Source organism: Saccostrea cucullata, unplaced genomic scaffold (genome assembly GCF_032062105.1).
Source record: "Saccostrea cucullata isolate Sc308-1 unplaced genomic scaffold, CSIRO_AGI_Scuc_v1 ctg548, whole genome shotgun sequence".
In the NCBI taxonomy this organism is placed as follows: Eukaryota; Metazoa; Mollusca; class Bivalvia; order Ostreida; family Ostreidae; genus Saccostrea; species Saccostrea cuccullata.
Window position 1 is genome coordinate 121,982 of NW_026928247.1, and position 27,947 is coordinate 149,928.

General features: G+C 32.3%; 1 protein-coding gene across 1 annotated transcript; it reads left to right on the top strand.

Moving 5' to 3' along the window:
• The first annotated feature begins 983 nt into the window (after positions 1-983).
• Positions 984-27,285, top strand: LOC134276892 (uncharacterized). Its single transcript, XM_062759172.1, has 11 exons — positions 984-1,304; positions 11,431-11,497; positions 12,325-12,471; positions 13,191-13,312; positions 16,189-16,339; positions 17,831-17,956; positions 20,140-20,340; positions 24,650-24,768; positions 25,375-25,549; positions 26,270-26,345; positions 26,543-27,285. Exons 1-11 carry the CDS (start codon positions 1,275-1,277, stop codon positions 27,072-27,074), a joined length of 1,746 nt encoding a protein of 581 aa, XP_062615156.1. The 5' UTR covers positions 984-1,274; the 3' UTR covers positions 27,075-27,285.
• Positions 27,286-27,947: the final 662 nt, after the last annotated feature.

Consider the following 27,947-nt stretch of genomic DNA (forward strand, 5'->3'; position numbering starts at 1 on the left):
ACATGCCTGGCCAATAGATCTTGATACATTTTGTGAGAAAAAAATTGTATATAGTATAACAAGGGATCCTCTATTATATATTCCGATATATGATTCCGATAACATTTTCTAATACATTATATATTTTGAGGTTTGCCAATTGGATGTTGATAGACAGATACAGTATATTCGATGCTATACTCTTTTGTCTAGGAATTAAAAATGGGCTTTTCTTGAACTTTTCAAGAGAAATAATTTTAAAGTTTCAAATCGATAGAGTAAAGATTGGCGCAAATATGATGTAGCCCTAATTGTCAATTTACAAGAAAGTACTAATTAATAAAGAAAGATGCTCTAAGCTTACGTCTTTGTGAATAGTTAAAAGTCATATCAAGTGACGTACGTTTTACCAACATTAACAAGTCTACATGTACAAAGATTACCGATTACTGTTTATATTTTGCATATTTCATGTATACGTAAATGTATTTTCTTTAATGATTTAATGACAGAAAATGTCTGTTGATAATGACCTAAATATTTTCTTTATAACAAACCAGCTGTATGATTTTTTTTTAAATATAATTTTATTTTTGTGATAGAATAGTAAGGGACAACACGTAATCATCATTTTGAGAAAAAAAGAAGCCCTAAAATAGTGTAGACGCATACTTTACAAACTTGCCGTTTAATACATGTTTTTTTTTTTTTAAAAAAAACCCTTAATCTGGAAGTCTAACGGATTTATTATACCCCCGCTTGAAAAGTGGGAGGGTATACTGTAATCAGTATGTCCGTCCGTCCGTCTGTCCGTCAGTCTGTACTTCCGTCCGTCTGTTACGCTTTGGGGTACTCATTTCTTTTCCGCAACTCCTCTCATACCGCTGAGTGAAAATTAATGAAACTTTCACGGAATCTTTATTACATTTTGCCATTGTGCACCTTCTATTTTACTTTTTGATCCGACACATATTTTAGGTTTCCCGGCCACAGCAAAACATGCAAATTTGCCATTATACTGATATGGAAGGCGGGGGTATCATTAAGTGAGCTCATTGCCCACAACACCTCTAGTTTCTAAGGGTTTTCTTCACAGTATTTGGACTACTTACAATACTTAACCAGAGCATAAAATCTTATAATGCGAATGAAGGAAGATCAAAGGTTGCTTTATCGGCGATATTTATATGAACCGGTAAACAAACCTTCAAAAGGCCTCAAATAAAAATGACATTTAAAATTTCATACAAAGACCCTGACAAGGAAGTATAAACAGACATGTGTTTACGCCCGTAATGTCTAGTGATAAGGAAGACATATATAAGGTATGTTTTTATCTATGAATTATCAGTTGAATTTGTTAACCCAAAAGATGTTTTTTTTTCTGATTTATGTATATAAATACAATTGGATTATTCATATCATAATGCAGTTGTATCGTTTATTATGTTAAGTACATGTGCAAAGAGGTCTTACAATGTACATGTATTTACTAAACCGATACATTTTTTCATCCGTTAAGAAAATACTAGTACATGTAATCATAAATATATACTTGTATATTTTATTAATTCAATCGTGTATCGCGTGGCGGTCAATCATTTTTGAAATTTAATCTTTAAATTCACTGATTAATATTGAATGTAGATAACACTACATTTTACGGATGTTTTATGATAGTGTTAATATATACTGTATGTTGAAATGTTGAGTTAAAAACCAAATACGGATCGATATCATTACTTAATGGGAAAACTGTATATATATTTTTTTTTGGCGTGTAGGGTATTTGGCGGATATTGTGTTTATTTAATTTAGCATTGATTTGAATTTTTGGTTCTCGAGTTTGCTTTACATAAATATTTGTAAACAAGGCATTTAGCGATGTGCTTGATTTAGCAATAGAAGCTTTCTGCAATAATAGAATTTACCGCTTAATGTATGTTCAGTTAATAAAGTCAACAAACGACGATGTTTAATTTAGTATTTTTGAGATTTTTCATATTCTCTTTATGACAAGTACCCCTAAAAATAACTGAAGTCGCAGTATGTAAATACAATTCCATGTTTCATAGGCTGCACTATATTTAATAACAAGGAAACATGTCATGTGTTTTTGACTGATTGATAAGCGAGTGTTAATTTATCATTTTGAAAAGTTTGAAAATTTTGTGACAAAGACTTTTCCAACATAGATTCTACCTTAAAACGGCACTAAGATGACATTTTCTACCTCGGTCTTGAACATAACTGAGTGTTTACCCCTATAAGCTGAACAGACACAGACAGACAAACATGAACATCTTTGGTTTATTACTATGTAACTAGTTTTATGGAAGTAAACTAAGATATACAATGTTCAAATGTTGAATATGTGGTGTGTTTTTTCATAAAATATACTTTATTTATCATCTGATCGAACGATGTTCGCTCACATACAAAAATGAATAATGCTGTTAACGTTTTACATTTAGTGGAGTATTCTATTTTTGCAGAAAGCTACAAAGTATGGGGAAAAGTGACATTGAATTAATTATGACGTCATAATGGATCTAGCACTAGCTAAACACATCCACTAGTTATGATGTCATACGACGTAGGTTCTACATAATATGTATTACTTTAAACTATATACTAGTATATAGCAAAGTAAATAAAGACTGAAAAATGTATACATGTATATAGTTAGATGTATCCATAATGGATAGATTTAGCCGTACACAGTACCAGTTATATCGCATGTACCAGGTGGTTGTCACGTTGCAAGCATTGTGTCAACCTTATAATTAGAACCTAAAAATGATGACTTTAAACAAAAATGCTGATATTTTTGATTCATCAACTTGTTTATCAATAATTTATTTCATTCTAAAATATGTCTATGCGTAGAACATGCTCTTGCGTATCAAATCAACTGAGATATATAAATTTCGTATGCAGGTGATGAAGGTTTTAGGTTTTATACCACTGAATAAAATTGACTCTACTTTAGATTGATATTATGGTCAAGCAAATACATGTAAATACCGTAGATCACTTAAATTCATGACACCGTAAGCGTATTTTCGCGGGCTATTCACTGTCTCTTTCTCAGCGATACATAATCTTCTCGAATTCTTCTTTATTTATTTTATTCTCCTTCTCCATTTAATCGTAAAGAACTTTTCTTCGCAATAGTGAATTTTTAGCGAGCTCATTATATCATATACTATACTTAATAGTGTATAAGCCCTGATACAGGCGTTTTAGACTAGGTGAGACAGCTCCTCGGAACTAGGGCTGTCAGTATTGAATACTTTTAATATTCCACAGAGCCAAAATGAATTTGAACTACCTTATATATATTGGATTCCGAAACTTCATAAGAATCCTTAAAAACAAAGATACATTTCAGATTCCAGTAAATGTTCAACAAAGCCTCTTTCGTTACTCCTCACTAAGATATTGACAGAAGTGAAGGAAAAACTTCAAGAATACTGTGCAACTATATATATTCAAGAAGTGGTGTGAATCAGATGTGGATACTTAAAAATTCTAAAGAACTTTTGGACAATTTCAAATCACAAGACTTTACAAAAATCAACAGCTTGAAAACTAACGACTTTTCAACTTTATACGCAACAATTCCCCACGACAAATTAAACTCCAGGCTTTTTGATATCAATGACATCTGCTTCTTCAATAAAAATGGAACTCGGAAATTTACTTATCTCGTCATTGGTCATTTGCAAAATTATTTTGTTAAAACCGATTCTGATTGCACACATAAGTACTCTGAAGTTGACATCAAGAAGATGCTTGAGTTTCTGATTGACAATATCTATGTGTTTTTTGGAGACCAGGTATTCCAACAATCTATTGGATTCCCATGGGTACCAATCGCGTTCCGTTATTAGCAGACTTATTTTTATATTAATATATATACATTTGTGGTATTTTTCCACTATATAAACATACAGAGAGAAAATATCTTCAATTCTGTATGAAGTTTGTCGGAGGTCAGAGGTCAATGCATGGCCGAATCACACGGCGCAATAATATCTACCGGTACATAAGTTATGAAATGACCTGCTCTACTTCCTTTTCATGTATAAAAAATAAACAAAATAAGCAAGTAAAATGATATTTTTTATTTACAATGTAAACAAGTATTTCATACATTTCTTGGCTATCGATACAACCTGTGTACATAGAAAAAACTAGCGTTTGTTGACATTTTTCTTCATTTTTGTCAGTTGCACAGTCTCTAAAGTTCATCCTTATTTTTGGGGTAGACCTAAATAGGTTAAATTTTCATGATAAACTATTATTTTATATCTAAATTCTACTCACGATAAATGTGTAAATCTGTTGGAAAATATCATTCCAATCATGCCATGAACAGCTGCCAAACACCTCAGCGTTTTCGTAGTTCAATGTAAAGCTGTCGCCTTTGTCTACCTGTTTATTAGTGTTTTACGCGAAGTATGCCTTTAGTTACTGAAACCGTAGAATGTTTTTGATCAAATGGCAAATTAACTGGCTTGTACAAGTGTGGTCAATCCATCGGATCCATCCATCCCTTTCCGACGACCGAAATTCCTCAAACTTTTTATCATCAAACTTCGGACGTGTTTCTTGTGTCTTTTCAGCATTGATTATCAATTTTCACAAATAAAAATATTCCCAGACAACAATCTGTTCACTTTTACTGATCACAAGTAGCCTTTTACAAAATATCCCCGAAATAGATTCCTTAGCCTAATGAATATTCGAAGCGTAACCGCCATGCAAGCCGATGTACACCTTGCGTCATTTTTCAAAATCTACGACGGATGGTTAGTGCAATAATTTAAATTCGAAAATATTAAATTGTCTGTCTCAAATGTATATATAAGTAATAAAAAACACGTTTATAAACTTCAATGGGAATTGAAGTGGGTCGGTACGTGATCAAATCTTCTGAGAAGGCCTTCGGCCTTCACAGGATTTGATCACGTGACCGACCCACTTCAATTCCCAATGAAGTTTATAAACTTGTTATTTATTTCTTAAATGAAGCAGAATTTATGCAGAGTCTTGTGCGTGAAAAGAAGAAAACACTTGCTGTGGCCTTCAACTCGACATTTAGATATATCGACGACGTATTGTCAACGCAGTGATGATAAGGCTGTCCGAAGGCTTAAAATGTCTTAAAATATATATTTTATTTTGAGCTAGATTTTAATTCTAATATGTAATCCTTGTTTGAAATTGCAGTCAACTTGAGATAATAGAATAATTAGGTTTTATTTTACAGCGTTTATGTGATTTTATATGACTGTGTTGATCACGTGACGGAGATTTATGATATTCCTTATTGTTGCATAAAAATAGCTTCGGTACAAGTGCAATATAAATATATTGTGCAAAGTTTGTAACAAAGATCAATTCATCGTGATCTCTGGTACATAAAAAGTGCTAGGGGCAGGTTTAATTTTTACTCGTTAAGAAAACATTTTACGAGAAATTCAACTTACGAACATAAGAAGGTGTATTTTCCATTCTTTATCGCGATTTATACAAAAATGGATAAACTACACACAATCCCCCAGCAATACTCAGTTAGAGGACATAATTTTCTTGTAGATTCACACAGAATATCTTCAGTTTGTCCTTGTTTATCACTTGTGCCAGTCCAATATAAACACCGTTCATAAATTCGTATTCTGTCTACGGACATGTAAAGGGAGCGTTTCACACATAATTTTTCGCTATTGTTTGAAAATGTGCATATCGGACAAGTGAAAGAAATAGGGATATTCAAATTTCAAATGTTCAACATCATAACAGCCAACTCTAGCTTCAAAAACAACTATAGCACTTGAATTAGAAAACAAGTCCCCAAAATAAATCTACATGCCATGTAAAAATTATGACACTTTCCCAGTCATGTCAGCTCAGGTATGCAGTGACTTGACGTCATATTCTATTATGACGTCATATCTAGATAGTTCAGAGAAGTTACTACAGTTTCAACAGTTTGATATTTTACGGGCAGCCTAATCCTAGCTGCGAATTGCCAAAAACCATATATACCTTTATCACCTGCATACGGAGTATATATATCTCAGTTGATTCGATACGCAAAAGCATGCTCTACGTATGAACAATTTCTTAAACGAGGTAAATTATTGACAAGCAAGTTGGTGAAACAAGAATATCAACAGTCTCGTTTATAGTCATCATTTCGTAAGTTCTATGGTCTATACAATGACTTTGTCAGCAAATACAATTTATTATTGAGTCAAATGCTGACTGACGTTTTTCATACCAATTGCTAGTCCATTATTATACACTTAATTGACGACGGATTTTTTTCCGTTATCTCCTGATCATGACAACGAGCACACAGCAGGTGTGACCGGTCAGCAGGGGATGCTCACTCCTCCATGGCACCTGATCACACCTCTGATGTTTGGGATGTCCGTGTTTGCTCTGCTCTTATTTTGTATATTGTTTAATGGACTTTGAGATTGAATACTGTTCGTTGTCTGCATATCCTTCTTCTACATACAAATTGTAACGATTCGTTGAAGAAAGTTGTAACCCAGGTTCGATTTAAAGTGAAAGTAGAATATTTTTAAGTTTGGGACCTTTTAAATGTTTGTTATCTTATGGTCTCAAAATGAAATGTTTGAAAGCACCATGACTGATCTTTTGAATGACCAGACAAGGCAGATCTTTCTCTATATGATTATTCACCGTTAAGCAACATCTTAAGAAACATCTAAATAAAGAAAGCTAACTCTTAATTTCCTTTCGACAAAATTATATAGACTTTTTGATCGAAAAATATCTGAATATTTTTTCTTTTCTTTGGTTTATATGTATTTGGTAAATTTGATAATTGTGAAGTTCAAGAAACCTTCGGAGGACCTAAAGTGAAAAGATGAAATAAAAATTGCGATTTAAAATTCACACAAAGGCCTTGAGAAGAACGCATAAAACACTTCCGTAATTTATATCGATAAAGGAAAAAACATTATCGTAGGTCTCATTTATAGGTCTAAATTAACATTACCATAATACTTTTAAAATATTATCTTTGAACCCATTTGATCTGAAATGTTAATAGTTATATTTATTGCATAAGTGACTCTGACAAGGATATGGGTTGTTTATGTCATATGAAATGTGCACTGTTTAATTTTAATATATTTTAAAAAAAACTAAACGATTTTAAGCTAGGAGGATAAAATTGCCTCTCTCTCTCTCTAAGACAGACATTACATAAACGTATTACAATGCTATTTTAAGATGAATACGATGATTTTTGATTACACTATTCAACAAGGCCTAACATACATTCATTTTCCATTACTTCTTTTATATTCCAGATATTGAAATCTTATAGTAAGAGGGCTGTTCAATAGATAATGTACTCGGTGCTTAGAAAGAAATAAATCATTTTTCAATGATTTAGTCTTAATGATATAACTTAAATATTCCCTTTTTTATAAAACACATGTCTGTAACATTTTTATCTAATTTCTTACTTTTGAGTATGACCCTTCGTATGTTGGAATAGGGCAGATACTACATGTATGATTTCCTGGACTTGTTTTCTAAAAGGATTTTTTATTTGATTTAAGAGAATCAAAGGGTGACAGGTCTGGTGAAAACACATTGACTATCTGTTTATATCCAACATACCTTTAATCTTCGGGGAATACTCGCCCGTGCAGTGGTTATTGCGCGTGCTCTAAAGTCGCAGAGTAAGGAGTCGAATCTCACTGTGGTACGTGGAGACCAGTCCTTAAGATGAGACAGTATAAACCGAGGTCCCGTGTCGCAGTAGGTGCTGAAAAGATCCCTCCCTGCTCAATGGCCCTGAGTGCCGAGTATAGGACAAAATTTGCAGCTTTCCAACGGCAAGGGATGGCGTCTCCATAAAAATGAAAAATTCTCAAAAGGGACTATAAACAACACACAATATTTTTTTAGGGAATATGTTTTTGGACGCTCTCTTGAAAAAAAATATGTAGTGGATTCCTGATTCTGGTTCCTTCCTCTAATAAACATTTCCATTTTTCGCAAAAAAATTTGTTTTCTTGACTCCTCCAGAAATTCCAGTTCCTTCCCAAATAAGAATTCGAACAAAAAGACTACTAATATTTAAAAAAAGGCATATAAAACTGTCTTTGTCTTTCTTTGAATTCTTTGCTTTTTCTAAACCTTCGCTGTTTTTGTCACGTGCATTTATTTTAGATTTGTTTTGAGGTTTTAAAGCATTGTATTCATGTTTCATTATCAGTTTAAATTTCTGGCAAAAGTCAAGAATTACAATTTCTGATTAAAAAAAAAAAACATTAAAATTTACAATTTTAAATTACGAACATTTTTTAACTCCAATGGTTTCAGTTCAGACTTTTAACTAAAAAATTGGCGACTAATTCATTTTTATTCAAAATCAGAAAGGTAAATTCTAAGCAGTGTTATTTTTGTCAAGGAGAGAAAGAGACAATTGAACATATCTAAGTGAATGTGACTTTGTACAATAACGCCTTGAAATTTTGAGCACATCTTAAGCAGAGAATCTCCAATTGCACATAAAAAATATTAGGCATGAAAGGAAAAAAAACATGAAATGGCGAATATCAAAACTTTATGGATAAAATATCATATGTATACTTCTAGATGTATCGAAAAACTTCTAATTGTGCACTCGTCGATATCACACTTGAATCAATTTAACTTACTTACCTAGGCCTGTCGTTTCGTGAGGAACATAGGCTATCCACGACAGTCCTCCAACGAACACGATTCTGAGCTGCTCTAGCTGCATCATCCCAGGTCATATCCTGTGTCCTTAACTCTGACTCCGAGTTACGCCTCCAGGTGTTTCTAGGACGTTCTCTTTTTCTTTCGCCCTGTGGGTTCCAACTCAGGTGATGCTATATGTAGATGGTGACTTCCTTAGTGTGTGTCCAATCCAGCCCCACTTCCTCTGTCTTATTTGTTACTCCATTGGTTCCTGTCCAGCTCTCATCAATAGTTCTTCGTTTGAGATCCTTTCAGGCCATCGGATGTTAAAGATGCGCCTGAGACAGGTGTTGTAAAATGTCTGGATATTCTGCAGGGTAGCTTTAGTCATCCTCCACGTCTCTGCACCATACAATAGGACGGACTTTACATTAGAGTTGAGGATCCGCTGTTTGGGGGTAATACGTATGCGCAGTTCTTTGAAATGGTGAATGCAGTTCTTACCTTTCTAATTCTTGACTTGATGTCGCGGTCTGTGCCACTGTGTCTGTTCGCCACACTTCCCAGGAAGATGAAGGACTCAACTTCTTTGATGGGCTCACCACCAACTGTGACTGGTTTTTGGACAGTGGAGTTTATCTTTATCAATTCTGTTTTCTTCAAGTTGATTTGAGGCTCGTTTCTACCGATGTTACAAGGTGATTTGTTTAATGCTGCAACTGGCTTTAGTTATGTGAAAGGATAGCCGGGTCATCTGAAAAATCCAGATCGTGGATTTGCTTCAGGAGTGTCCACTGTATGCCATTGTTCCTGCCTGCTGTGGTTGTCCTCATGATCCAATCAATGACCAAGAGAAAAAGAAATGGTGACAGCAAGCAACCTTGTCGGACTCCTGTCTTGACCTCGAAACTCTCAGACATCTGGCCAGCATGGGTAACTCTGCATATCATGCCTTGGTAGGTGTTCCGAATCAGGAAAACCAGCTTCTCTGGTACTCCATAGTGCCTCAGTATCTTCCACAATGTCTGTCGGTCCACGTTGTTGAATGCTTTTTATAGTCGATGAAGTTGACATCAATTTTAGCAAACACAAAAATATATATCAAATAAAATTGATGAAAAAGAAAAATTTGACACTCAGTGGAACAGATGGAGCCAACTTTTTTGTAATTCTCTCTCTCTCTCTCTCTCTCTCTCTCTCTCTCTCTCTCTTATGAGTAAAAATAAACAATTATGTCACAACGATTAATTATGAATGTTCTGTATGAAATGAATTGTGCTAAAAAATGTTAAGATATTCTAAAACAGTGCCCATTTTTTATGCCCATTTTAACATTATTGTTAATTGAAATCTACATGCTCAATATCTATAATATAGACATTGGTTGCTGTAAATCTTAAAAATTTCAGTGGATATTTCTTTTGGATTGTTAACAAGATTTACAATAGTTTTAAAGAAGCGTTCAATTTTACTCTAGTTTTCTGATTCTTAACTATTCATTTCTAAAGCAGTCTCTCAAATATCCTTTGTTTTCCAGCTTCTCACAATGAAAATATGAAATAGAAAGGGGTCACATAAACTGATATATTTCCATTTCTAATTTTTTCTCTGTGATAACTGTTTGAAAGTGTGGGAAATTTATTTCTTGATAATTCTGCCGGAATGTAAATTAGGCAGGTCGATAGGTTAGCAGCTACGGAGGCCTAATACGCATGAAAATCTCGTGCGCATCTGTCTCTGTGTCTGACGCTAAGGAGGCCAAATATGCATGTAAATCTCGTGCGGTTGCCTTTGTGTTTGACGTCAGTGTGCAAGGACTATTGAAATTGGCATGGAAGTCCTCGTGTAATTTAAATCTATTAGTCTACATTTTTAATGTCTAAGTCTACAATTTTATTTCACAATGAAATGGAAATATAAGGATTCACTGTCTAGTTTTGAGAGTATGCCAGGGACATCAACAATAGTGGGAAACATGGGATAATTTTAGCATAACGGGTTTCGCCCGTTATGCAAATTATCCCTTGTTTCCCACTATTGTTGATGCCCTGGCATACTCTCAAAACTAGACAGTGATTCCTTAAATCAATTCATTAAAGATTCAATCATAAGAGAGATACTCAGTCTAAAAGTTATATGATATTTGTGTTGTATGTTATAAAATTAAGTGGCCCTTTTCACAAAGAATCTTACCCGAAGACCAAATTTCCCCTCAATTTTTAGACAGATAACTTAGCTGTGAAAATCCTTTTTTCTATCACTTCATATATTGATATCTTATGATTGAATTGTTATTAATTAATCAGAAAAAAAATATTTTCATTAGATAAAACATTGCTGAGTGGTGACATTTTGGTCTTAGTCATAAGATTTTTTTTTTGTGAAAAGACCAAAGGACATTAGTTATTGAACATCCTTTGTATGTATATGTAACGGGTTTTCCAGTGGGAGACATGGTTCTAAAGTTTTAATTAATATGTAGTTAAGTACACGTAAGTCACATTTACATTGTAACAGTTCATGCAATATAAAACACTAACAAAACAAAATGTAAAAAAAAAAAAAAAAAAAAAATTGATTAATCCCTATACATTTGTATATTTTCTCAGTATAAATATAGTCGGAACTGTTTATGCCGATATAAGAAATAATGAAAAGGGAAAAAAAAGAATAATTAGCATTGATTAATTTTTTTCTTTACATGTTATATATATGAATCATTGGAAGACGATGGACTACATACCAATTTCTAAAATTGCTTATGTGTTAGCGATGCTTGTAGCTTCAAACAAGGGTAAGTTTATTAACGTTTTATTAATTTTTGTTATTGTGTTTACATTAGACATTGTTTAGAGCTTTGATTTTTCTCAGAATAGCGTTGCCCTGATTAGTTGTGATTACAAATTACATTACTTAACAATTTTCCAAGTGTTTTCATCAAACATAACATCTGTTTGAGAAACACTGAAACTACCCCCGTATTGTAGCGAATGTCTTGTCACAATGAATAGACTTGCAAAGTATGAATCCCTGAGCTTCAACTTTTAAAGTATTATGACCAAGATAATTGTGTGGTAAAGATTGGTAAATGTGCATGTGTGTTAAACACGAAGGCCAAGAGGTAAAACTAATTAATATCCTAAGAAAGATCTTTCAATAAGAAATTATACCTATGAAGTATTAAAGACAAAGTCTCACCCACTCAAAAGTTATGGACAACGTTCGAGGGTTTCAGAGAGGCAAACATGCGAACAGACAATAAAACGACAAACAGCTAGACACACAGGACAAAAGCTATCAATTAAACCTCCGATTCGTCAATTTCAAGAGGATTGAAATAAGGAAAAGTTCTATGTAAATCAATTTGAAAACATGTTAAATTAACGAAATGTCATTTCCTCACGCTAAACTGAAATCTGAAACTAAAATAAATTAAACATAGAGTATTTAGGCCTGGAGGTATAAATTATTAGCAAAAAAAGGTTGTTATATTGCTATGAAAGAAAAAAATGTGACACAATCGCTAGAAAACGTCATTTTTATTACTTTACTAAATAATATCTATTAATGATATTTCTTGTTTATGAATAAATTTATATCGAATTATTTTTTTTTAATTAGGTTCGCCTTCTGCGCGATGGAATTGGTTCGACGCTCAAAATTATTGTAAAAGCGCAAACTCAACACTGACGATACATACTTCAGTACAGGGACCGAGTTACTGGACAGGTCGTTATCAGCGGATATCACACTGGATAAAACTGCTTGGTAAAATTAATTATTATTGGTTTTTTCATTTTTTTTTGCAAAGTTTAAAAAATGTATGTGTTCTCTTTTATAATACTTTTTAAGCAAAATATCGTGTGTAAGTTCAGATTTCTCAAGTCAAAAACTTTCGTCACAATTTGTCTGTGACACAATACTTGTAAATGGTATACGTCTTTTCGTCAATACAGAAAAATACTCAGAGGCCACTAGCATGAAAAATAGGTCATTGCTCTATTTCTTTGAAATTTAAGAATCATAGGTATTCAATGTGCAATAGGTGATTTTTCGTTCTTATCAGTGGATTTTTGGTGATCAGAGTAAAGGTATACCTTGTAAATATACAAAACCACTGTTTTACATGTAAATGCGTTCATTCGTCATAACCTTTATATGCACGCCAGCAAACTAGTCTCAATTTTAAAACTCATGCTCAAATCAAATGGAATTTCAGCAGACCAAATCTATAAATAAAAATAGAAAATAGAATTTAAAAAAGGAAAATAAAATAAACTTCCTTGCATGAAGACGCATTGGAAAATACTATGCTTGAATGAAATGATTATCTCAATACACTTTTGAATTTGTTTTTGGGGATATTCGTAGAAAAATAAGTTCATTGCAAAATATAATTTGTTTAGTAAAAGCTTGTTCTAATATATCGATTTCAACCATATCTCATAAATTGCTGAGAATTATGAAGTTTTTTTTATCATATAAAGGTTGTTTCGAGGACACGGACGTTTTAAAATACGCAGATGAAAATATAACCATGGAAAACATTACTGCCGGATTTTGTCAAGGAATGTGCATGAAGTCAAAAAAAACTATATTTGCAATAAAGGTTAGTTTAAAAACTCTCTCTATATACAAGAGGTTATCAAAAAGTTCGTAGACTGAGGCTATAGAAGTAGTACTATGTAGTCTGTGCTTTCAAAATTTAAATGGAACATTAAACAACAAAAAATAAAGAAATGTTGAAAAATTTAGCCTGATACGTTCATTATTTTTGATTATAAAATGAGAACAACATTATATGATCACCCGGTGCTGTCGTCGTTTATTTTCATGACGTCCGATAACGTCACTATTTTTTCAATGTCCACTTCTACCTCGTAGATTTTTTTGATGAGATTCCCTGGAGCTGAGTAAGGACTTTAACCCGCCTTGTTTATATGACTTTACAATGTCATGAACAGTGGCCTTCAATGAATATAATATTCAAAATGGATTAATACATTGGCAGAGATCCGCGCTTGATTGTGTAGGCATATTTTGCTTTTGGGAGTTCAATATCTACAACACATGATCAACGTCATTTTTTGACGTGATTGATTTTTCACATCTTGACTGAAAATTGACATTAACTGTGTATCCCTTTTCTCTCTGAATCTATTTTGACATTAAAAGATAAGTACTCTGGATGCATATTATTTCTCTGTAGCCTGTTTCAACTGTTTAATGTACATGTAGGTCTATACCAGTTTTATCAAAGGCAAAAATTTAAAGAATGTTTGAAACGGAAACCCCTCCCCCTTTTGAGGTCATTTCCAATGCCTCATTTTTGACATTCCGTGTAAAATTTACGATAAAATTTCATAGAACTTCCAGAATGAAGTGAAAATTTCATATTTTATGGAACAATTGTGTCCCGAAACGTACATGTACCCAAATTAATGGGAAGTTGGGATGTCAGATAATCAGATCAAAAGAGTTTTTCTCAGTTACACATAGGTCGCAAAAACGGCGTGTTCGAGGTTGCGCCGCCTGGGCATAACATTGCTTACAAAAACATGACCAAATTAATAAAAAATAAAATTTATTATTTATGGTTTATTCTTAAGATAGAAAAGATGATTCTAACTACCGGTAGATACAATGTATTTTAAAATTGAGTGATGTGCCTACAGCAGTGTTAATTTTATGACGCTAGTCAACGAACTTTTTGTTACAGTGGCTGGAACGTTATTGTTGACAACTTACACGAACGATCACGTTACACGAACGATTCCGCACGATTAACGCACGATTAAACCTGTTACACGAACGATCTTTCACGTTCACGATTCTATACGTTACACGATCTTACACGATTGTGAACGCAAACGCACGATTCTTCACTCAAAATAGTTCAAAATATTTAGGATTCAATATTTTCAAAACGAAATACGGCTTAATACTTTTTAAGATTTCAAAGAATTATCAATATTATTTCATAGACTTTGAAGAAAAAAAGGGAAAATGATATTTCTGTAACTAAATATATGCAAGACTTAATATTTTAGATTAAAAATAATTATTTCTAAGGTAATTCTCCGATCAAAAAAAAAAACCGGATTTTGTTCGTTCTATCAGACGATGTACATGTTTGTGGGTCGTATAATTTGATTGAAATGGATATCATGATATGCAGAAAGGGGGATACGATTGAACAAAAATGGCAGCATGGAATGACTTAAATAGTTTATATTTACAAATTTTATCCTTATGTTTCCAATGATTCAATGTCTGATAAACTTGACAATTATTCAACTTTTTTATTTGGAGAAATTTAAAATTAATTAATTACAAATAGGCTCAAGAGATAAACACAGATAATCAAAACTCCCGAAAATCATTCCGTGTCCATGTATATTTGTCGACTAACTAGTTATGTAAGCATTGAGAAATGTTTATTTCTTTGTAAAAAAAATATATATTTATTTTCAATGAATTGATTTCAAGATTATCTTGACCACAATAAGAAGTAAATAATAATTAAAATCAGATTTTTCAAAAAGGCGTTAAAGATCTAAGTACGGTTTATCACAATACTGATCGCGCTATTTGACGAGAACTTAATATTGTACGACTTACTATATTGCTTGTTTACGGGCGATAATTAGTTCGTTCTGCATTCTATTATGTAAATTGCGCTTTTTCATTTTATTTGGATCTTAATTAATAAATTAAGAAAAACAAACAAGGGAAATGCTTATTTTACAAATAACATTTCAATAAAAACTTACAAAACGAAATTTACACGATTCTAAACGCACGATCTCGCACGATTAAAAACACACACGATTGAGTCTGATACACGAACGATCACGCACGATACACGAACGATTCTACACGATTGTTTTGTCAACAATAACGTTCCAGCCACTGTAACCCCTTGTATTTGTTTGGGGGTTCTGAAATGGGTGTTAAGGTTTGTTCCACTTTGTGCCTGTAGTTCTCTTAGTCACAGTAAGGGAAAATTAACTAATTTGTGTAGATTATTTGTAGATTATTTAATAAACACACTTCATATATACACTTTTTATCTCCACAAAATTTCATTGCATTGCTATAATATCACAGTACTGTAAATCACTTTTTTATTCGCGAGAGCTTTATTTTCGCGCAATTACGCGAGACAGTGTGCTTGCGAAAAATAAATTCTCGCGTATAATAGCATTCCTCAAGAATATATAGAGCAATAACCACAATTCGTGAAAATGTTGTCTCGCTTAGCAAGAGTCAATGACTATCTCGCGAAAATAAGGTGTCGCGAAAATGTATTGATCTACAGTATATAATGACTATAGAATTAATAAATGTATACATAGTTTGTCACTACTATACCAGAAATGGTCTAAATTATGATATAGATCGTTCATCTCTGACTTAAGGATAGCATGATAATAGCATTTTGATGAATCAAAAGGATATATATGTTTGCCTGATTTTTAACAGAATAGAACATGCCTCTGCTTAAGGAGACGGGTACAAAGAAATGGCAGAAATGCCAGTGAATGTAATTTCACTTGTGCAAACCATATCGACAGCAAATTCACGAAAGAATGTGGTGGTGTAAATGCATTCAATGTATTTAAATCTAAGAAAGGTAAATATGATCGTAAAAACACTGCAATTAGAAATAGTTTTTATGCACATAACGTAATTCAATGTCTCTTAAAGTTATAGAGACATTCAATCTCTCTGAGATTATGGACCACCTGATTTTATATGAATACTTAAAGGTTTGTTTTTGATTGAATATGTTCAGATCTACGAAATAATCTATCGTGTATCTATAGTGTTGAATCTGACATCAATATCTTACTTAATTCTATAAATGGAAATAAATAAATATATTATTATAACAGTTACTTGATCCGAAGGGTCGTATCACGTCGAGTTGACAGGCGGGGATCATCAGATCAAACGAGACGCGAAGCGTCCCTTTGGATAAAGTTACTGTTATAATGATAAATTTATTATATACTCCCTTATTACTTGCTAAATATATTAAAGAAATCTTAAAAAATATCAATTGTGTAAAATTAATCCATTTAACAAAGCATAATAACAAGGGATTTTTAAACGTGCAAGAAAAATAACGTCATGTTTTTGCGTACTACGTCCTCAGTTTCAGAGATTGGTGATATGGATTCAGAAAACCACAGTGTGGTGATCCGAAAAGTCGGATCACGACGTCAAGTGATAGCGTTAAATCTATAGTAAAATTGATTGATACACATTAGGTATATAATAAAGAATTGCATGCCTCGAGTTTCTGCATTCTTTGTATTCAACTTAAATTCTAATTGGTGTGCTATAATTTATGTAAAAGACATCATGTATAAAAATGACGTAAATGCAAATGAATATATTCTTCAAAGAAATTTTTTTTTTGTTTGTCTTCATCTGGAACATTATAATGGATCAAAATAATCATTACAGACCCGTTGCCATCTTTTGTGTATAAATTGTTCATTGTTTATGAGTTATTTGGTTCACAAAGATCAAAATAAACTGCGGAAATCTATCGATCAATTTTCTATATTGATGCAACTTTTCATCAATTTTCCACTGATGCACAAGCTTGCCTATACACCATTTGTATATATCATGCGCTAACGGCACATGTTTATGTATTACAATCTCAGACAGGCAAAGTTGTGCTCCATGTTTATCGAATTGAAAAATATTTCAAACTTTACAAAATGTTATTAGAATTAAGGAAAATTAGTAAAAAGTAAAACTTTGACAGCCTCATATGATTGTGGATTCCCCTTTGTCGTTAAATCAAATTCATTGTTGGTTTTAAAACAATCAACATTTTAAATTCTTTACTGCATACTTTGACGATAATCACTGTTTGTGATTCTTACATCAAATGAAAGGAAAAATGGGCTATTACCATACTTGAGCTTCACGTATGATACATCAATTGGTTAATAAAGGGAAAACAGGTAAACTTATTATAAAATGAAAAAAAATATATAAATTATCTAAAAATCTAAAAAACAATCTCCACTCTCTAAAATTTTAAATGACATTAATAACCCCCTAAAACTTTACATGACATTAATGTAAAGCGTTTCTTTTGCAGATATCGATTGTTCCAAGGAATATTTTCCGGGTGATTGTTTAGCTATACAGTGCATTAAACCGGATAATACAGAGTATTTCTGTATAAATTGCACCAGCAGTTTACATGGAGTTTGCCAAGTTGGAAGTATATATCCCCTCCACCTCGCCCTCTTTTCCAATCTCACCTTCAAAAATATGAAATATAAAACATGATTGTGTTTATGTAAAAATAATTGTTCTTTTATTTTCCGTTATGGCTAAAAGTTATAAGAAACGTGTATATTTTACTATTTTATATAAATCAGGTCAAATAGGGGTGTAGGATACATCACCTAAAAAAAGAGACGGCGTTAAACAATGTTTTTTATGCGGAGTTAAAATGGGAAAAGGAACCTTAGGCAAATAATGTAATTTTTCATTCTGTATATATAATTACTAATTTAGCATAATTTTCACAATTTTAAGATGTACAGCCCACAACAGCTGACATTACCAAACCATTTTATTTAATTTCAAAATTAACACAAAATGAATGAACTACTAATTTATTGCCTCTTCATGTATTGACCATAACGAAATCTATTTAAGTGTCAAGTTTAATAATATTTTAACCCTTATTACACCGGTCAGACTAGTATTCTTGTGGAAATGGTATTTAATTCCAATAATTGTACAATTATGGTCGGAATCAGTTTATTTTTTTTATCGGGATTGGCCAAAATAACAAACATTCTCGAAAATTTCGCTTTTTTGTTTCAATTTCTTTTATAAATATGATTAACGAACAAGTTCTCCCCAGTTGTGACTGTTTTTAAGAAAATTTTAACCACAAATTTAAAGAATATTCACAAATTATGTGTTTTATTTTCATAAATATTTTTTTATTCAACAAATTTTAAAATCTATACCGCTTTTCTTCACATATTTTACTAGATATTAATGTGATGCATTCTTTTACAGTGAAATTTTTACAAAAAAGCGTCTTATTTTGATAGAAATATTTTTTTTTAATTTTCTTTGAAAAATACAAAAAAATCATATAAAATAACAGAGCTAATGTCGGCCTTTTGATGCTGAGACCAACCAGCTAGGATAAGGCTGTCCGTAAAATATCAAACTGTTCAATTTGTCGTAACTTTTCTGAACTACCTAGATATGACGTCATAATAGAATATGACGTCAAGTCACTGCATACTTGAGCTGACATGACGGGAAAAGTGCCATAATTTTTACATGGAATGTAGATTTATTTTGGGGACTTGTTTAATTTAAGTGTTAGGATTATTTTTCAGCTCGAGTGTGCTGTTATAATGTTGAACACTTGAATTTGAAATTTAAATATCCTTATTCCTTTTGTTTGTCCGATATGCACATATTCAGACAATAGTAAAAAATGAAGTGTGTAACGCTCCCCTTACACGGCCGTAGACAGAGTTAGAATTTATGAATCGTGTTTATATTGGGCTGGCACAAGTGAAAGACAAGGATAAATTGAAGATATTCTGCGTGAATCTAGAAGAAAAGTACATGTATGTCCTCTAATTGAATATTGCTGGGGGATTGTGTGTAGTTTATCCATTTTTGTATAAATCGCAATAAAGAGTGGAAAATATCCCTTCTTATGTTGGTAAGTTTAATTTCTCGTAAAATATTTTCTAAACGAGTAAAAATTAAACCTGCCCCCAGCACGTTCTATGTACTAGAAATCACGGTGAATTGATCTATGTAACAAACTTTGTATAATATTTTTATAATTTTGTGCAACAATTAGAAATTTTATAAATCCCCGTCACGTCATCAACACAGTAATGTGACATCACATAAATGCTTTAAAATAAAACCTGATTTAACTTTTATCTCAAGTTGTCTGCAAACAAACAAGGATTACATATTAAAATTAAAATCTAGCTCTGAATAAAATGTATATATTCAAGGCATTTTAAGCCTTCGGACAGCCTTATCTCAACTGCGCATTGTTTAAAAAGGTTGACCCAGAGATCTATAAAATGAAAAAGTTGGTGTGGCATTCCTCCTTAAGATTTCAGATATGAAATGTTGAATTAAATATTATATCATGTATTTATGAAGTTTGTATCCACATTGCCAGAGACAACGACGTCTTTTAACCTTGAGCTTGTGTCCGTTTCCCCTCTAAAATGCGTTTGAGATGTCAATGAAGATACTTTATGGAAGAAGTTTGACTTTAAAAGAGAAAAAGAGAAAGACATTATTGAAATGTTAACAGATTTATTTATCCGTGTGAAACATTTTAACAACTACAAATACAGCAGAAATGCCATTTCTATTGTTCTGTTTATTTTTTCATAGATTCTTCAAATTTGATTAACAACAAATCATATGAGTCTTGGGAAAACTCAATGAAAGTATGTAAAGATGATCATTCTGGTTATCTTCTTGGAAATCTTCCATTATTAAATGCCTCAAAAGCCTGTAAGAAAATTAATGAAAGTTTGTCTAGCCCTTCATGGATCGGAGCTGCAAGACAAATTTTTCAAAGAATGGATCAAGGTAATCTTTTGTTTTCAAGATTTCTTAGTTAACCTTAATATAAAACAAAGCTTTGTTAAATCAACATGCTTTGAACAGTTTAGCCAATTTCTATATATTTAGTATATGTCTCATCAATAATTTAAGGTTTGATCTGATTTTAATCCAACAGGTTATCTTTTTTTTATACCCAAGCCTTCTTAGGTCAAGGAGAACACACAATTATATTGTTATATGGGAGTCAATTGACTGAAAAGTAACTGAAATTTCACAGAAGTGTGATTAAATGGTATAGCCGTGACATTTAGTGACTTTTAAGACCTTTGAGTTATACTTCAGTTGGCTGCTGTTGTATCCTTTTTATCGTTTTACAAATCATTTTGTACAAATCATCATTGAGAGAGATACACATGTAGTAACACAATGCAAACATTTTTAGGCATAGCTATTAATTGAATCATTTTAATTTGTTCATTGAGGGGAATATTGTAAGTGTATTTAATTTGAGGTGTACAATATTTTTTGCAGAAAATGATTTTTTTTAATTAGATAGTATTTCTGAATGTGCTTTACAAGTATATGAAATCAAAACATTTAATGATGAACTCGATCTAGCGTCTGATGCTCTCCACAAAAGACGTTTAATAAAATACCCATTAACTTGCAATGACTTTTTTTGCTTAATAAGATGAAAAGTGCAAAAATACGAAAGTTGTGACGTCACAGTGGGTTTCGCACGAGAATATAAAAATATAGTTGAGTCTGAATTCTTTGTAAGAACAGAGTAAAATACTGACAGTGATATATGGCATCTAATCCAATTTCTGATGTTTTGGAGGTCCGAGTTTGTTGTTCGCCAATTTTTTTTGTTTAGTGCACATTATTAGTTGGAATTCAATCCATTAATATTATAACCAAATATTTTACAAAACATATCAAATTGCAAGGGCCCGAGATATACAAACCAAACATATTGCTTTAGGAGCCATTCTCTATAAGATTCTCTTTAAAGCTGAACACGATTCGTAAAAGGAATCTGTCCGCCATTTTTGTTCCCGAGTCTCGCTACCCTGCAGACCCCTATAAATAGGGCAGAACTTGGTCACTGTTCAGTGTAATCAGTCGACACTGGAGGAGACGGACGTATCCTATACAGAACTCGGTAGCGAGAATAATAACGTAATACTTCGTTTAATGCAGGAAAATAAGATACCAAATAAGTTTACAATTATAGTTGTATAAGTCAGTGCAGTATACAGACAACACAGATAAACGTAACTGCGATAAAATATAAACAAAGATAATGCAAGATAACGAGCACGAACACGGGTCGCCATTCCACGCCGATACACGTGACAATAAAGCAGTCAGGTGTAACGAATGCGACGAGTATACCCTAGTATTGATGTATCGTAGATAATGCTATCGAAATGGCGTATGCCTATTTACGAGTCGTGTTCAGCTTTAAGAACCAAAATTTCTCAATAATCGGTGGAAAGGTGATACCACCGATTTTGATCAAATTTTATATTTATTACTTATGCAACACCCTTTCTTGAAATTTAGCAAAAAAAATTATTGGGGTGCCGATACCATAGTAACCACACATGGCTTAATATGGCCTCCAGAACGCCTCTCATAGCACTGTTTTTGACATTTCTTGAACAAAAATAATGAAAAACCCGGAAAAATCTGCTAAAGAACAAAACTGAGAGCAAGAAAAATTATGCAAGTTATTTACACTTGTCTATCATCATTGTATCTAATTTAGTCACTAAAATATCAATGTCTTGCTTAATTGATCATTATTGGAAAATTGCATTCTTATACATTTTTGAGAATTAATTAAAGAAAAATGCAGAGACAGATTTCATCTCAATCAAGTTTAGTGTGAATTTGAACTTAAAGAAAAAAATACTAAAAAACAAAAGTTGTGTTTTTTCTTAAATCCAAAATAATTGACTTTCAAAATCGTTGCCATGGCAACATCAGAAATATTTCAAGATAGATTATCTTGTTTTATATATATTTTTTGGAAATGCTGGAAAAATGTTGGAAAACTTGAACTTGGATCAATCTACGTGTATCACATATTAATCCAGAATTTTAGTTTTTAAGTAAGTTTTACTGGTTGCCATAGCAACTATATATGTCCCTGTATTATACTTTTGTTGTAAAAAAAGACATATGATCTTCATATTCGATTTTCATATAAAAGTTTCAGTTAGCTCAACATCAATTAATTTGATGCTTTTATTAAAAAAATCTTAATGTGTTAATGTGATCATTGTTACATGCACAGTTGTCATGAAACCTTTCAAACTTTCATTTGATATACATGTAATATGCTGTTTAATGTTCTATGCGTGTGAGTTATAGTAATAATACTGGTCTTTTTAAGATCAGACAGAGGGTGAATCATTGTAACATTGTAATTCAAACAAGACTCCTGGCCATCTATTCATTATGAGACAATATTGAGAAAAGAAATGTATCGTAGTTTATTATAAAATACTTGAGTGTTTGAATTTTCCTTAGAAACGGGTCTTTCAACAGCTGTTTTGACAATGGACTAAAGAGCATATTTTTCATTTGACAGCGGGAAGACAAAATTGGATCGAAATGTTTTTCATATTTTTTTTTCTTTGGTAAAGAGTTAAATACCCCCTGGCCTCCCTTTTTTCTTTTACGAGTTTGCTGTTCACAATGGCTATTATAAAAAGGTAAAATAGTCAATTATTAGACACAATCTGAACGAGCACTTGACATAACATTATATTTTTTTCTATTTTAAAACATACTACAAATATTGTAGATGAGGGGTTATATTTTTGTTATGTCTATTGCCTGTGGTGTTATTTTATAGAAAATATTTTATTTGGAAGAAAAAATATATAGGTGTTAGAATGGGTTTGAATGAAAAATGATATTAAGGAAAACAATCAACACCGAGGATTTTCACTGGGTGCACGGGCGGGGTCTTCTTCAAATGAAAACTGCGTACAAAGTAAACATACTGCTTGATATCAGTTTTAACTTTCATTGATAAAAATGCAAAGACTTTGACGGAATCATTGAATCGCGATTGATTACAAAATTAAATATTGTTCATGTTTTATTGCTTACAGATCAATCAACTGATCAAGAAATAAAGAATTTAATCGACGACTTTACTCGTTTATGTCGTACGTGTAGATAGTGTATTACGCGTTCTAAACTCGTAGCTACACGTCGGAGTTGACGTCATGATTTCAAAGAACACAACAATTGATGGCGTCGACCGTACAAGTTCGTCGCAAAACGTGTAACTAAACCTCTGTATTTTACGCGTACGTGTACTTGTGAATATACTATTAGACGTGTAATATGTACGTGTACACAGCGAACGGTGTCTCTGGAACAACCTTTTAAAAGTTTTATCATGTGCGTTAGTTAACAAAACATGATATGAATAAGTGCTCATGAAAGTAAACATCTGGAATGATGTATAACATCAATGTTTTCACACATGAATGTTTGTAAAACTAAAATTGATGACGTAATATGCGAGGAATTTCGATAATTTCCCCACTGAAACTGGTGACGTATAATACATGTTCGTTCACATACAAGTATGAATTCTCAACCTCTTTAATTTCTTTAGAAAACTTAGAAAGCAAAGTAAATTTTCGTTCATTGCAATTTTTGATTTAAAGAAACTAATAAACACATTTGCTTTCATAAATACAGATTATAGCATTTTTTTTAAATGTTCTGTTTCTGGAGGTTGGATACCTTTTATGCAAACAATTATGCTTTCACTTCTTAAGACGTTAATATTAAAGTTTCTCAAAACTTAGGCTAACGTAGTAGATAAACATACTGTCTCTTTAGGATTACTAGTATCTCTTTTTTATACTTTTAAGATTTGTTCCTATAAAAATCTATACGAAAAAAACCTGAACATTTCTAATGTTTTGTTGAGTGGGCTTAAAAAATCGATATTGGACCGCTTACGTCACAGAATGGGCGGAGCTTAATCTCATTTTTATTCGTTGGTCTTCAAAAGTGACGGTCCTTATGTTACATCACGATCACGGAAGACAGTATAAAACACATGTATGTTAAAAAAATAAAAATGAAAGGTATAACAAGACATTTATTGACTGTGTTCTCGGGCAAAATGCGTTTTGTCGACCCTCGGACCAAACTCTCTGTCTTTGGCCTTACGACCTCAGGCAGACAGTTTGGTTCTTGGGTCCGACAAATCGCATGTTGCCCTCGAACTTAGTTAATAAATGTATAATCTAACATATTCTTCTACTCTATGTAAATGCATTATTCTTTTCAGGGAACAGCATAGATACTGAAGAGAAATCAAACTTCATCAAATGTGAAAAGTGTGGAGGGAACAATAGATGTTCTTTCGTCAACTGTGAAAACGAAAGTAATCGTGTGGTTTGTTCAAATGTAAGATTGTTATAGTTAGTACTATTTAACTTTAATTTAAGTTGATGATACTAATACATTTAAATTGTCGATACATCTAGTTTTATGTAATTAATGGCAATGTCTTTCATGAAAAATTTCGGCATTTTGGATTCACGATTGCTTGGTTATTCAAAAAATGTACAAATCAACTGTATTGTTTGAGGTTATTGTAAAGATAAAGTTCATTTTCTTAGATAGCTCAATGCAAGTATGGTACTTAATGCGTTTTTGGTGTTTTAAAACCTTCAGAGAGACAAGTGTAATATGATTGCAATTGCACGTATTTTTCGTCATCCTCTGCTGTACTGTATTTCTCACTTTTGCTGAATTTATCGACCCCAGCACCAAAAATACATATAAGCATCTGAATAGATATTTCCACATATTATTTTATAATTTTATATTGAATAATTATTCAATATATATTATAATAAGAAATCATTTATGATAATCACTGAACGTGAACCGTGAACTGATAGACGGAAGGGCATTTGGAACGCATCAAACCAGACAACAAGCGGTGACTTACAGAAAAGGTTTCTCTTTGATCATATATAATGATCCTTTAAACCTTTTTCAATTCAGATGAACTTTTCCACTGTAACAATTTCTCCCACATCAACAACAACAGGGAGAACAAGTACAGCACAGTCAACAAAAGCAACCACAAATCTAGAGGAAATATCAACAACAACAGATACAGCTGATCATCTTCAAAATGGCACGTTGAATCCCGTAGAAAAGAAAACCATTGGACCAGGTCAGTCGAGTTTGTCGGGAATTTCATCTGATGGTATTTTGAGATTTAAAATAATTGTTTTGATCAGCAAGGTACACCTGTGCCATTTTCATAAGGATTTTAAAGTATATCATCAGCCCACAATATGTTTAACTTATAAAATGTCAGATATGCGGAACGTTAAAATTCATGCTGTAACTATTTAATACTTAAATAAATTATTTGTAAATACCTACAGTGTAATTTTTTAATATGCAGAAAGTAGTCTAACCCTGAGAATATATCAATTTTATAACTAATTTTCATAACAAACTGCTCAATCCCTTTGTAATTACATTACAATAAAATATGTTCAAATCAATCATCAAACTTAGTACACTTTAAACATTTAAAAAAAACATTTTTTTCTATAAGAATTTTCTTCTGAAATTCCAGGCTACACGGTATAAGAAATTTGCAATGTTCTTCAATTTTAAAGAGAGTCGATAGATTTAAGTACTTAAGGCAAAGGACATTATTATTGGAGATCTTTGAACCAAATAAAACAATTGGTATGCTCGAAACCAGTTTTAAAACTCAACACGTTTTCGTCAACATTTTATTTTATATATAAAACCCATAATTCATTGATTTAAACTTATCGTTTCATCGAATCTAATAGTTGAACAACAGAATTATGATTTACAGTACAGTTCTTTATTCGTTCTTATCTTATTCTATTTTTATTAAACTTTTATTCAGAGATATCAGCAATTGTTGTTCCTGTTATTATCATCCTTCTTGGCACAATTCTTGGTGGAATAGGATTCATTTGCTGGTTTGTTTCTTTCTATATTTTAATATTTGGGGGCTGGGGATACAATTATCACAAAACTTTTTATGATAAAGTATATATGAATTAATAACAACTGAACTGATTTAAGCTAAATGAATTTGGATTGTTTATTTACAATCCTTTTTATGTTCATATTCATCATTGTTATGATGAAGAAGAAAAACTATGTTGATTTTCAGGAGACAAAGGAAAACAACGAAAGGTAAAGGACCTGTGCCAGAAAAGCCGGGAAGCAATTTAGCAGCAAATCAGAAAGAAAATGAACGCGTTTATCATGAAAAGAGCAATTTTAGCAACAGCAGTTACTTTATTCTTGAACCTAAATGCTCCTATGAAGAATGCAAAAATGATACTCCGCCGACAGAAAATCCATATATAGAAACCAAGGAGGGAGAATATGATCACCTAGGAAATAAAAACAGCAGAAGGAAAGCTACAGACTTAGACAATTATGATGAAACAACAAGACATAGTAGTTTTCATAGAGAAACAGAGGAAGAAAACTATGATCATCTAAGAAACTCCCCCTCCAGAAGTAATATTGCAGAAGATACCTATTGGCATACGTCTCCGAATCAGTTGGATAGCTCATCAGATTATGATGTGGCACATCACATGGAAAACAAAGATACAGAAAATACTAACGACCACGCAGGCACAGGAATGCACTTACAAAATTCAAATTATGATTATTCAGAGCTTAAGCGTTGACTTGTTTGCTAAATTAAAAACTCATTATGCTTGAACCTGCTTAGACTGTTAATTATAATTTTAAATCTTATGTTGTTTTAATTGTACTGAGAAAGCTCCTTATATTGAGAAGTATGCGAGTTGAAGATAAAAATTATTGTTTTCAAATATGTTCGTAAAACTAATAGGAGTTGGAGTAAGTTTACATGTGCGTACCTTCTTAAGAAAATATATTGAATACCTTACTAGAGGAAAGACATTTGAGAGCTTATATTTTATTTCTATTGATTAATACTATCCATTTGATCTTAACTGAATTGACGACGGATTTGTTCGTTATTTCCCGATCATGACAAGGAGCACACCGGTCAGCAGGGGATGCTCACTCCTCCATGGCACCTGATCCCACCTCTGATGTTTCGGAAGTCCGTGTTTGCTCTGCTCCAATTTTGTATTTTTTTATGGACTTTGTTATTGAAAACTGTTCGTTATCTCCATATCGTTCTTTGAACAAGAAAACGGGGGAAAAACTAAATACATGTACGCTTGAATTTATGATACGTCATTTGGCGAAAACTTAAATTAAATGAAGGAATTATGACTGAATTATTGCTACATATTCGACGTATCTCTAGAAATGATCAATGCTTAAAAAGAAAGCTAAAATGTTAGCGTCACTGAATGCCTTGAACAGCGAACTATTAAAATGATAAGACTGAAGACAGGACAAAAAAATCCGAACGAGACTAAAATATTTTAGATGCATCTGGGGATAACCTACACGCATATATATAATACCACAAAGTTAGCAACCTTGTAAGAATTGTTAAGGATTGACATTTTTTATTATCAACTCCTCAGATACCATGACTAATGATCGGTAGGTCATGAATT

Excerpts from the sequence above, each read along its gene's own strand:
- LOC134276892 (XM_062759172.1), top strand. The coding sequence starts at position 1,275 with ATGTCTAGTGATAAGGAAGACATATATAAG. Across the intron at positions 20,341-24,649 it reads TTTTCAAAGAATGGATCAAG|GGAACAGCATAGATACTGAA; the intron begins GTAATCTTTTGT and ends TATTCTTTTCAG. Across the intron at positions 26,346-26,542 it reads GGAATAGGATTCATTTGCTG|GAGACAAAGGAAAACAACGA; the intron begins GTTTGTTTCTTT and ends GTTGATTTTCAG.